Source organism: Ambystoma mexicanum, chromosome 6p, assembly GCF_040938575.1.
Source record: "Ambystoma mexicanum isolate Mex_15411 chromosome 6p, UKY_AmexF1_1, whole genome shotgun sequence".
Classification (NCBI taxonomy): domain Eukaryota; kingdom Metazoa; phylum Chordata; class Amphibia; order Caudata; family Ambystomatidae; genus Ambystoma; species Ambystoma mexicanum.
This window is the reverse complement of record NC_090935.1, coordinates 381,183,809-381,197,534: the sequence shown is the minus strand read 5'-3', so window position 1 is coordinate 381,197,534 and position 13,726 is coordinate 381,183,809. Positions and strand designations below refer to the sequence as shown.

The 13,726-nt window shown below is 48.8% G+C and overlaps 1 protein-coding gene across 2 annotated transcripts in view; it reads right to left on the bottom strand.

The window, feature by feature from the left end:
* Positions 1-13,726, bottom strand: part of EGFLAM (EGF like, fibronectin type III and laminin G domains) — a 674,079-nt gene that overhangs the window by 131,259 nt on the left and 529,094 nt on the right. For both annotated transcript variants that reach the window (XM_069627154.1, XM_069627153.1), the window contains exons 14-16: positions 10,636-10,761; positions 8,403-8,646; positions 6,740-6,851 (exon numbers count right to left, since the gene is read on the bottom strand). In XM_069627154.1, the coding sequence (XP_069483255.1) occupies positions 6,740-6,851; positions 8,403-8,646; positions 10,636-10,761 (482 nt within the window). The remainder of the gene's footprint in view (positions 1-6,739; positions 6,852-8,402; positions 8,647-10,635; positions 10,762-13,726) is intronic.

The following is a 13,726-nucleotide window of genomic DNA, read 5'->3' as shown; positions in this document are numbered from 1 at the left end:
ATCCAGCCGACGACCCGCCATGCGCCGAGGCACCCACCACTGACCTCACAGCGATAATGGAATCCATGGCCAGAAACTTTGCAGCTTTCCACGAAAAGCTTGATGACATTAATGCCAACGTGGCCTCTCTCAGAGCTAAACTGGATCAACAGGGGGCTCGAATCACGGAGACTGAAAATAGAATTGGCACCAACGAGGATAATATTTCTACACTTCAGGGCACTGTGTCCACTCTGGTCTCGGATATGAAGGCGGTCAAGGCCAAGTGTGATGACCTTGAATCTAGGTCGCGCAGAAACAACATACGCATCGTTGGTGTCCCTGAAAATGCGCTGAGGGGTCGACTGGAATCGGCAGTCGAAGACCTCCTGAGGGAACTACTGGGCAACCCTGACATGTCTCCCTTCTTCACCATCGAAAGGGCCCATAGAGCACTGTCATCCCGGCCCAAACCCGGTGACTTTCCGAGGCCTATCATTGCCAAGGTTCTAAGCTTCAAAGACCGTGACTTAATCCTCCGCCTTGCAAGGGAAAAAGGCGAGTTACGAATGGACTCGCAGGTGATCAGGATTTTCCCCGACTTTTCCACCGGAGTTCAACAGGAGCGTCGCCAGTTCCTCGGAGTGAAGAAACTCCTCAGGGAAAGGCACATCCCCTACGCCATACTTTTCCCTGCACGCTTGAAGTTCACGTTCAACGGCAAACTTTATTTTTTTACAGTGCCGTCTGAGGCGGTTAAATTCATCGAGGCACATGTTCCTCTCCACCCTCCGGCTGATGACACTGTGCATAATGAGTGAATTTTATGTTTGCTTTGAGATGCTTTGATGCTATGCTTATTGGTAGATCGACTCATGCCACTCTTTGTTCACATCCATGAGTGACCACACCTCTGCATTCACTGGTATACAATGTGGTCCTATGCAGGTTTAATTTACGCTCTCTGGGGAGCAACAGTCCTTCCGTTCAAGTTATTCTCCCACATTTACTTCTGTTGCTCTCTGACATGCATAGCTCCTTTGTTCTGGCAACAACCATTGCCCTCCCTCCACGAGCACCTGGGTATGCATCATCTCATGTTCCCGCTTGGGCTGGGCTGCTGGATCCCTGTGGGATGCGGGTCGCTCCCTGTGCCCCATTAGGTGGAACTGGGGTGTACTCTCGATATGTCCGCTAACAATGTTCATTCCTGCACGGCAGCGGCGCACCCCACTGCGATTGCACAGCTCTTGGATATACCCTTGTTGGAGATGATATGGGAAATGTCTGATCTTAATTTGAAACTTGCTCTCTCGGATCGCCGCCTACTCGAGCGATCTGAGGGCTTCATCATCCATGGTCCATCCACACTACTACCCTGCTGTTGTATTCCTACTTTTCATGCCCTCTGGGCTATACTCATGGTCCCTTAGCCCTCGGATACGCACTTTCTATCGTGCATGTTGCTGATCTACTCAAAGTGATCATGTTGATTCTTGTTCTCGTCAAATGCTATGCCTCTCTACTACACATCCAGGCCGGCACGGCCATAGGTAACGGCTGTGACATCCTTCACTAAACCGCAAACACTGTTTAATTTCTCACGGACGCCTTAGTGTCCCAAGCGTGCTAACACACGGCAATAGCGCACCCCATTGCGATTGCACTGCTTCCTAGTTCTCTGTTTTTGGTTCGCCCCTGTTGGGCTTTTGCACTGGCAGGATCATGTTGGGGTCGGTCCGACTGTGCACAGTTGGGGATGGGTGGGATGTACACTGCTGATCATGGGTTGGTGGTGAGGGTGGGGGGGGGAAACCGGGTGTTATCCACAAAAGGCACACGAGGTTGCATGTGGCCGGCACTAATGGGCCACGTTCGTAAATCTTGCCTCAACCCTTGGGGCGCACACTATTGTTGGGTCCGAGACGTTCATTGAGAACACGTGTCACATAATGAGACGCCTGGCACAGTTATGGCAACCGTCTTAATGTCATGGAATGTCCGAGGGGTAAGCAATCACACTAAGGCGCGCAAAATCATGGCATATGCCAACAGACATAACTGTAAGATACTGTTCTTGCAGGAGACGCACTCCAATGGCCACATCCCCCGAACTATGGCCCCGGCATGGGGGCCTACTAGATTTTTTACCTCCTACTCCACTCAATCCAGGGGGGTTCTAACCATGATCCATAAATCCATCAAGTTCACACTGCATAAAAACTACACTGACCCTGAGGGACGCTATGTCATACTACATTGCACTTTGGCCAACAAAGAATATCTGCTCGTCAATACCTATTGCCCCAATATCGATTCTCCTGATTTTTTTGATAAGATCGCCACTATACTGCTGGGATATGTGGGAACTCTGGTCATTTGGGGGGGAGACTTGAATCTTATTCTTGATTCAGCCCTAGATAGGACTGGAACCAACCCACGGCCTCTGTCCAGTGCCGCCCGCAGGTTGCACTCTCACATTAAGACCCTCGACATTTGCGATGCCTGGAGGTCGCTACACCCACATCTTAGAGACTATACTTACTACTCATCAGTGCATGGGAGCTCTTCTAGGATTGACTTGTTTCTTGTCTCGAAGGGTGTCATGGGAGGGGTGTTGGGCTCCCAGATCCTACCCCGCACGCTTTCTGATCATGCCCCGATCACACTCACAGCCAGACTAGGAGTACCCGTCCCGACGTTCAGCACCTGGCGTTTTAAATCCGACGCCTTGCGAGATGTGGTATTTAAGGCTGAAATACTCGACGATATTCTGTCCTTCTTCGAAATGAATTCTCTCCGAGATACCTCTGCCGCCGTAAGGTGGGACGCCTTTAAGGTGTATATCAGGGGAATGTCTATCTCCCGGGAAGCTGGGGTGCTGAAATCAATCAGAACAGCACTGAGCCGTTCAGAAAGCAAACTGAAACAATTGGAACTGCAAGGCGCCTCTGGTGCAGACCCCGCCACTCTGGCCCAGATTTCTGAGGAACTCCAAGCCTTCAACAAACTCGCCGTCAGCGAGATACATTTCCTTGGTCGCCCTCAAGCGGCCAGGAAATATGGCGAGGGAGAGAGGCCCGGGAGAACGTTAGCGACACTAACTAAATGGGAATCTGGCCGAATGCAAATCACCTCACTTAAAGATGAACAGGGTAATACTCAATGGGCTGACCAACAAATTCTGAACACATTTACCGAATTCTACAGATCTCTCTACTCTCAGCCTGCTGAGCACACTGAACAGCACATGCGGGAACTCCTTGACTCGATCCCCACCACTGAGGTCTCCTCCGCTGCCCGTGACGAACTAGACTCTCCAGTCACGCTCGACGAGATAGTTACAGCCATCTCTGACCTACCCAAAGGCAAAGCCCCGGGGCCCGACGGTCTGACCGCCGATTTCTATCAAGAACACGTCGCCATACTCGCCCCCAAGCTACTCGAGGTCTGGGATGAATCGCTCCGAGTCTCTATTCTTCCCCTCTCTATGCGCGAGGCAGCCATTACGGTGCTGCTCAAGCCCGATAAGCCCGACGACGAATGTGGGTCCTACAGACCCCTCTCCCTAATGAACCTCGACACAAAGATCTTTGCAAAAATTATAGCGAACCGATTTCTGCCCATTATGACATATCTGGTCCACGATGACCAGGCCGGCTTTGTACCGGGCAGGTCCACCTCCCACAACATCAGGAGACTGTTTAACGTAATGTCCCGCATTGACCAAGAGGCACAAGCAGTGGTGGTCACACTGGACGCCCAGAAGGCCTTCGATATGGTCTCCTGGAGATATACTTGGCTGGTTCTTGAGAATATGGGTATTGGCCCGAACATGATTAGATTTATAAAATTGCTTTACACTTCCCCTGTGGCACGGGTTAGGATCAATACACTAACTTCTGATCTTTTCACACTGTTCAGAGGCACCCGACAGGGATGCCCTTTCTCTCCAATACTGTTCGCCTTAGCTATTGAACCAATGGCAGACCATGTCCGTGCTCACCATGCCCGCAAGGGTATAAGACTGAAAGACAGCCCCGAAATTATTTCCCTATATGCGGACGATGTTCTCTTATACATCAGAGACCCTGCAACACACCTTGACTCAATACTAAGGGACATAACCCGCATAGGCACTCACTCCGGCTTCACTATCAATTATTCCAAGTCAGAGATCTTCCCGCTCACTAAGTCCACCCAGCAACCTGCCTCTGAATACCCCCTCCGTTGGTCACCGAATGGTTTTAGATATTTGGGCGTGCACATATCCTTGGCCAAGTCCTCCCTTCTCGCTGACAATTACTCTGCGGTATCGCGCATTGTCGAAACCAAACTTCTCAGGTGGCGTGCCCTCCCGCTCTCCATTGCTGGACGGCTCTCCCTCATTAAAATGATTCTGCTCCCCAAACTCCTCTACACATTTGGCAACGTACCCGTGTGGCCTGGGAATAACTACTTTGCCAGACTGCACACACTGTTTGCTCAGTTCCTTTGGCACGCGGGCGCAGTACGCAAAAAGTGGACGGACATGACACTCCCATACAAACTAGGGGGACTCACCGCCCCGAATGTATCACTTTACTGGCACGCAGCTCAGGCCCAGCATGCCACCCACTGGTATCCTGGTGCACCAACACGTCCCCATGTCAAACTGGAGAGTTTGGCGACCACCGGCATCGACCTAATGTCCGCGTTACTGCATTACCAATACATACCCGACTCTCCTATTGACCCTCTCTACACAACTCTATTGGCCTGGTCTCGCATGCTTTCCCAGATGCCTGGTGCCTTCCCGTACTACAAGTGGCTTCCTGTGTGGGCCTTTCCTGGCCTGGAACCCACACATGACGCAGCGCTGGCCCGACACTGGGGGGAGCTGGGATACCATGCACTGACGGACTTCTACCCTGAAGGTAGGTTTATCGACCCCCGATCTTGGAAACCGGGTCACACCGGGACCGCGTTGGAAACCCTCCAATATTATAGACTGCGGGCCGCGTTTAGGTCCAAATGGCCCACATTCCCGGACGAGCCCCCGGACAACCCAGCCATCGCATACATTGCCAATTCAGGGGGCGCCCGCGGCGTGGTCTCCTCACTCTACAAGATATTTCAGGCTGCCTCCCCTATTCCCACTCTCAAGGCACGAGATGGCTGGGCCGACGACCTGGGCCTGGAAATATCAGATGGGGCCTGGGAGAACATGTGCCTGCACACCCAACGAGTCTCCCTCAACTTCCGTTTTCGTGCCATGCAGTACAAACTCCTAAATAGACTTTACTATACCCCATACAGAACCTCTAGATTCGCTCATACTGCGGCACGCCCCTGCCCCCGCTGCGGGGCGACAGAGGCCGATCACCTACACATGTTCTGGTCTTGCAACAAACTGCTTAGTTTCTGGGAGGGTATCCTTGAAACTCTCTCTGCTATCATTGGAGTCGTTATTGACCCGGATCCTCTGGCCGTCCTGTTTGGCGCCTGGGCGACCGATGACACTAGATGCTCAGCTAGATTTCTGAATATTGCATGTATGGTTGCCAAGAAATGCGTTCTTCAGAATTGGAAAAATCCCTCCCCTCCGGCTCACCGGAAATGGCTCCAGATGCTTACCTGGTCACGCAATTGCGAGGAGGAATTCATATCTATGCTCCCTGTTACATCTCGCCCCCGTAACATCTGGACGGAATTCAACACGTACCTTAACAATAGAAGTACAAGTGCCTCCAGCTCTGGCTTGTCTCCCACTCCGCTGTAACTAACCCTACTATGTGCACACTTACTTGTATATATCTCATGCGACCACTGCCTTGTATTGCTGTGACCAATGTACCTTGCCAAATGTATTGCAACGTCTTCTACACATGTTGAACTTGTGGCCTTGCTGCCTGCACCATGTAACCTTGTGCCGCTAAAAATAAAAGTTTAAAAAAAAAAAAACAAGTGCTCGCCAACTGCTGGCTCACTCAGCACAGGGATCCTTCCCGGACACCTACTGGATAACGGGCCTCCTTTGACCCACACAACTCTCTGTCCTCTAGACAGGCCTCAGCGTTCCCGAACGCCGGCTGGTGAGACGCTCTTATGCAGCCTTGGCAAACTGGGCTGCACACTGTACAGTGCTCAAAACTTCCAGCCCACTAGCCTGCTGAGGCCCCCTTTTTGCTGGTGCACTCGACCCGGTGCCCTTCCAGCGCAGCACACCAACTTGTGTGCCGACTAGACTCCACTTCTCAGCACCACCTGGCCTGCTGAAGAGGTATGTGCAGCCCAGTTAAAACATCACTGGACACTAATCTGCTGACATCTTCTTCATGGGACATGGACTCAATGGAGGGCGTTGTTTCCTGGCCCTGCACTGTCCCCTCCTCGACAGAAGTCCATCCTCGTCGCCAGTGTAATAACTTGGTACCTGAAGTAACACCCAGACCATCAGGTAAGTTATTTGTAGGTTTATTGTAAGTTAATTGCCAGGAAGGTAAACATCGGCATGTCCCTTCACGCCAGCTTAGGTCTCAACTGTAAATCTTAGAACCAGTATTCAGAGCATAACATCCCCAACACTCCACACACTCTGACATCACTACATTCCATCCAACAGTGATGTCACCACACTCAGATACACATTACAACATATTCATGTTAATTAAATGATGTGCATGTGGTGAAAAAACAATGCAGTAAAAATGGTAATGACGAATCGAGCAATTTCTTATGGAGCTTCACAGCAGCAGAAGCAAATCTCAAGGACACTTACCTCAGCCATTCCTTCCACTGGTTTTTGACTATCCACTTGCAATATACCATTCTTTGCTGTACGGGACACACGTAGCTCATGCCACTGGCCAAGAGTTATGGGCTCCAAACTCCTGCACAAAACAAGAGATGTTTACAAGTGTCTCTATTCAGCTTAAAACGTGTTTATGAGGATATGTATTTCAAATTGTTTAGTCTGCTGTATGTACGTTCTATAGTATTAACACATAAAGGTAAGAATAGACTTTCAGTTTCATGTAGGCTTCCGGTAAACTTCAATACACTTGAAGCACATGTGCATGAGAATTCGTTTGTATTAGGTTATTTTGAAGCATCATCAACAACAAAAAACACAGTTTTCTCTATTCCATGACCTTGTTCATGTGTGGATTGTCTTTCAAATATCCAGTGAGAGTTATGTAATATATTAGACAAAAAGAGTTCACGCACCAAGGAGCAATTATAGTGACTCTTGTAAACTATCATTATTGAAATAATGTAATGTAACTATGTGATGCATAGCTATGTGTAATGGTTTGGTAAATCAGTGCTAGCGTTTTTCCTAATTATATAGCTATCAAAGGGTGATTCTTTAAATGAGTTGCCCTGGTACTTAGAGACCTTAAAAACACCTACTCCCCTAATGTTTCACAGCCAACTAAACTTGAAAGTAAGTAAGAAACACAAAACACATTGTTTTTGCTTCTCAAATCTTTCCTAATTCTTTTCTGTGGAATTGAGTACAAAGTCGCTGTGAAATATATACTGATGTGGGAAAAACCCCTGAGCAGCTTTGAGTGTGTGGACTACCCATAGAATAAGGGTATTTCATCAAAAATAATAGTGAGGAATATCACATTTTTACAGAGCGCGTTTCATGCCAGGTGATTCTTGTATCTAAGTGCTTTAGCAGTACTTTTATTATTGCCCATGTTAATGGTTTGAGTGGTAAGTTGTCCCTCCCTTGGATTCAAACCTGCACCTGCACTGAACTATCTTACCAGTTAACACTATAGTTCAATTAGATTACAGTGAAGGATCACTAGGACACTTGCGGTTGCCAGGGAGACAGCGCAGTAGGGTGTGTAAGGACTTCCCCATATAATGATCCTACATTACCCGGATGTTGGCACGCTGACACTGAATGGAGGCTTCAAATGGCAATTGGGGTATGCAGTGATTGCTTCCTGCAGTAGCACGCTCATGTTCTGCGTTCCAACACACAATACACACACCTATGGCCAACCACAAATGACAATTTGACCATCCCCCATCACACATCACAATGATACACCTCGGCAAGTGACTTAATTATCACTGTCACAGTCCAAACCAACCCATCCTTGCACCATGGGTAGACACGGCTCCCCAATAGACATATACCCCAATAGTTGTCCACACAAACTACCTAAAAACAGACAAGCTCATGGTACACGGATAGTTCTGAATTACAAACATCAACACAACAGCAAAGCCAACCTGCTCTCCCTTCTAACCAAACCTACTCTTCCTCTTTTTAAGAGAACCAAAATGGCATATAAATGTCAGCGAAGCATGGCATGAAACCAAATAGCATAACACACTTCTTTTCTTCCTTAGCATAATGCATTCTGTTTTACTAGCCATAATATTGGCCTATATTGATTTAAATAGTCAAACGTTACCGTATCACTGCTGTTCCTGATCCACAATCAAATCTAAATTCCACATGGCTGGCCACCATATTAATGGAGATGAAGTCTTTGCTGTCTGTATCGTAGCTGTACAGAATAACTCCGCTCTCAGAATCTGGCCGCAAGATGATTTCAAACTCGATGAAGGAAAGGTAGTGCTGTGGTGGAAAGGGCCAGGCCGTTGCAGCGAACGAGTGCAAGGACTCGTTAAACTGAGGCACAGCCAAGATGAATGCTGCAAATTCACAACAAACAAACAAACAAGGCATCATTTCATGGAGCTGGTCATATCATATCATTCCAGTATTGATGTAAATATCAGCAACCACTCTATCCAAGAGTTATTTTATGTTGAAGGTTCTTGTACCGCACACTGTCGCCACTTGTGTGGTCTCTTGGCACTCCTGCGGATCTGCAATGGGAGGGATTTGGGGGGTTGTTAGTGGGGTTAAGAGGGGGAAGAGCAAGATAGCTTTGATGTTCAGTTGTCAGCTTCAGTTTGGAGAAACCAGCGACTGATCGTTGGTCCGTTTTTGGTCAGTAGCCGTCATGTGATGTTGAGGTCTGGGTGTGAATGTTTTGGTTTCATGCTGGGTGTTGTGAAGTACGTGCTATGCACTCCCAGCCGTGGCCAGAGCATATTACCCTTCTGGCTGATTCAGTTCAATATTTAAAAAATATATCACAGAGAGGTACGTGTGTTCATTTTATTAAACATTGACAAGTCTAATTGGGAGTATGCAAACAAAAATGTGCAGGCTGTCTAACTTCTGCTGCATGCAATCAAACAATGAATACATGTTTACTTCATTTCAGGCGAAGCCTCAAATAATATACCAATAAAAATACCAAGAAACAACGGTAGGTTGTCCCTTTACTCGTTGGCACACAGGGGATATTCAAGATACAGTTAAAAATACTACATAAAATAACAGAAATAATACATCAAGGTTTATGATTAAAACTCAACATATATAAAAACCGATCTTAAGCCATATAACACTAATTACAATCATACACAAATGGGCTGCAGAAAGCAGATAGCAAGTGTGGTAATAATAAAATGATATCGATTGGTAATACCAATCACAATTCATACAATGTCCTTTTTCACCATGTCGAGGATAAGCACTGAGTTACTAATTGAGAACTGCAGCCTTATCATTGTTGTCACTAGAAGGCCCGTGTTGTTACTTTCCTGAGCTGCCAGGCTCTCTGCAAATACGTAGTGATGGCAAAAATTACTATTATGTACTTAGTCAATGTGTACAGTACTAGGGCATCACTAGTGCGCATTACCCCAATATGACGTAGGATTGGACACAGATTGTAGGCCCCAATGCGCAATCTAAAATATAGCGAGTGACATGAAGGATGGCAATTCAGATCAAGGTCATCCTTATATCCAAAGGTTTGATTTCTTTCCCAGTATACTGAGGCACTAGCGGTTTCAGTGCACTAGATTAATGCCCTTTCCTATAATAGCTTTGCATGTGCCCGCTTAATTACGGTAGATGCATTACTAAGCAATAGAACCCGAGGAGGGGGCTTTACCAGACCGGTAATGTCCCCCCTCCAAGGGTTCTATTGCTAATAGTATCCCTGCACGTTGTACCGGGATATAGTAGTAATTTTTCTCAAGTTTGCAAAAAGGCTTGAAAAACGTTTCTCAACTCAACATAAAAAAGCAAAAGAAAATGCCGGCCATGGGTTGGGGATACGGGCCTGCATATAGTCCCTTCTCCCTTTCCATGCCAGCCATTAAACAGTGCTTAAAAAAAGTAAACAAAGAAAATGGCCACCAGGGAACGGGGGGTAGTCCCTTCTCCCTTTCCATTGGATGGGGGGATGGGGCGGGGATGTGGGGTGCGCACTTACCTTTGTTACGGCCGAGGGAAGATGGCAGCCTCCCGCTCTGAGGAGTCTTGGAGTGGGGTCTTTCCCTGTGTGGTAAAGACTGCATTCTGAGCCTCCTCATTGAATGGGTGGTCGCCACACCTGCCTCTACAAGAACTAATTGGTATTCTTTGCATCTGTAAAGATTTAAATAAACACACAGGCAACATGGGTGCAGTTGCTTAGGTGTCTCCTGCATGAATAGGAATTCACATTTCACCCTATCAAACGATATGCCTGTGAGACCGGTTCCCAATAGCACCACAGACATTTGCTTAAACAATGCAAGGCATTTCCCCCACTCATGCATTCAGTTCCAGAATATTACCCCTTTCACAGTGCCGGCCTCTGAATCCGATTGGGCAAAGGCACATGTACGAGTCTGCTCCACCGGAAGTGCAGGTGCCGCCGTTGATGCAGGAGGCGTCATCACAGACTCCACTGCTGCATTCACCTGGACAGTGAGGGATAAAGTTTTAATGGACACTTCATTTATATCTGGCAATTGCAAGATAGCTAACATTCAAAATGTTTTATGGACTTCACAAGTACTTATCCAAATTGTTCGAAAACAAACTGTGATATTAAAAAAACTCTTACATTGGCATTTATCTATTTATTGGTGATATGCTTGGCACCACATGCCTCCAACTGCCCACTTCAAGGCGCCATGCAAACAATATGATTAAGTGACAGGTTAAAGAAGGCCAATGGGTGGAATTGGAGCAGTATTGCACCTTGGGAGGCATGACAATAATTCACAAATCATATTATAGCCCAGTCCATGTATTGTAAATTGCATATTCCAGTATCATAGCATGGAGGATTTTTGCAGGCTTGGAGGAAGAATCCCATCTTTGTTTCCGCTTGGAATTTCAACAGATCCTTTTGCAGTTTTGATGTTGGTTCAGGTTGTAATATTATACTGATCCCTAGAGGTCTGGGACTCGTCATGTAAATTGTGTCCCTGATTTGTAGGTCTCATTGGAGTTTTGCGGGCCTGGCTTTGGAACTGGCTCACGTCCATGGCCTCTTCACACTGGACCTGTACTTTTCTGGTGAGCCTGACAGGTGCAGTGATCATCGCCTCAGGCTGCTCTGTTGGGAGCTGGCAGACGTGGTGATGGTTGAGGGGGGTTGGAACCTGCCGTGTCCCTGTGCTCTAGGGCTGCCTGCAGGGAAAGAGTGAGGGACTCAACAAGTGACACAATTGCCTCATTACCCTCCTGGACCCTCTGTGCAAGCAGGACCGTTGCACACAAGGAGCAGCCCAGGGCACATGCACAGCATCGGCTGGTGACCTGCACACTGTCCCGCATCATCTGGGTCTCCTCCTGCTGCTGGCGCATGAGTCCATCCATCTCCTCATGCCATGCATCGATGTGCCAGATGCCTGCATCCATATCTCGAATGCTGGGGATCAGTGGTGGAGGTGGGCTGTGGCGGTCGGAGGGGCTGAATGATGGACGGTGGTGGGGGGGGTGTTCTGGTGACCCCTCGGTGGTGTCCCCGCCCTCATGCCTGGCATCATTGTCCTTGAGGTGACGACATACACGGAAGGCTGGTGGGGGGGTGGCTGTCTCGATGGCCCACACTGCTGTGTGTCAGGGTCACCCGGCCTGCCTCCATGGCCAGAGCTGGTGTTGCTGTATGGGCAGCTGCCTGTGGTGTTGCAGCAGGGGCTGCTGCCTGTGGGGTTGGTTGCTGCTGGGGTAGCTGGCTGTGCCTCTGTTGGCATAGCAGGTGTTGCTGCAGGGCAGGCAGCATGCTCAGTGGGCCTGTGGTTTACGTGGCTGGTGCTGGTGTGGCGTTGGCAGTGGTTTTGCGGGGTATGGCTCTCTCATCACTTAATTTCAAAAACTCAGGACATCCTGTCCTCACTCTCCTCCTATCACCTCCCCCCTCTATTCTCTGCCCTTCCTCTGGCCCTTCTGCAGCCACACCTCCTCTCTCCTTCTCTGCATTTCCCCTTTTTTCTGCTGACGAGGTTTCAAGACAAGTCCGATCTATGAAAGTCTCGTCAAAACAGGTCCACCCCTGTTCCTCCAAGACTATCAAGGACCACATAGACTCCCTGGCTCCTGCCCTTGCTGACTTCTGCAATCACTCCTTTGCCTCTGGAGTCTTCCCATCCCCTCTCAGGCACTCCCTTGTGCACCCCCTTCTTAAGAAACCCTCTTCCGACCCTTCCTGCCCGGCTAACTATCGCCCAATCTCTATCACCCCCTTCCTGGGCAAGCTCCTGGAGAAACTGGCCATCTCCCAGCTCAATCTCCATGCTGAATCTGTTGGTAGTCTTCATGACCATCAGTCTGGCTTCAGAGCTGACAGAAGCACGGAAACTGCTCTCCTGAACATCCGTGAGGACCTGCTCTCGAACCTTGACTCTAACATTCCATGTGTTCTCATTTTGCTTGATCTCTCTTCTGCCTTTGATACTGTCAACCATATCATCCTGCTCAACCGCCTCTGTGATAACCTGGGTATCACTGGTCAGGCTCTGGCGTGGCTTACCTCTTTCCTCTCTAATCGACCCTCCCAGGTCCAACTGGGGTCTTTCCTCTCTGACATCTTTTTCTCTACCTGTGGTGTCCCCCAGGGATCTAACCTCTCTCCCTGGCTATTCAACCAGTATCTGGCACTTCTCGCCAACCGCATCGCTGCTCTCTGCTCCAACTTTCAGTGCTATGCGGATGATACCCATCTCATTTTCAGGCTACCCTCGACCTCCTCTTCTCCTTCCCTCATCTCTGACTGTCTTTCTGCTATCCAGGAATGGTGTGCCGCCAACGACCTCTGCCTTAATGCCAGTAAGACTGAGATTCTACTCATCGGCACACCCACTCCCTCCTTCCCTGCAGCTCTCTGGCCGGCCTCTCTTGGCCCGCTTCCTGCTCCTACCTGCAAGGCAAAAAACCTTGGGATCATCTTCGACTCCACACTCTCCTTCTCTCCTCACATATCCGACGTCTCTAAGAAGTCACACTACCAGCTACACCTCCTCAGAGGTATCCTTCCTTTCCTCTCCTTCCCCCAGAAGCTCACTGTCTCTAGAGCCCTGGTTCTCTCGAAGCTGGACTACTGTAACAGCCTCTATCTAAATCTGCCCGCCTCTACTCTCCGCCCCTTGCAACTCATCCAGAACAGGACTGCGAGACTTGTCCTTGGCCTCAAACCCAGAGACTGTATCTCTCCAGGACTGAAATCACTGCACTGGTTCCCAGTGACTGCGAGGATCAAGTTCAAAACCCTCTGCATTGTCCACAAGGCCGTCTGGGGCCTTGGGCCTAAATACCTTCAACTCTCTCTTCCTAAATATCTTCCTTCTCGAGCTCTTCGCTCATCCGCCTCCAACTCCCTCAGGGTCAGCCGCTTCTCCAAACAATGAGTTTGGGGCAGATCTCTCTCCGCTGCAGGGG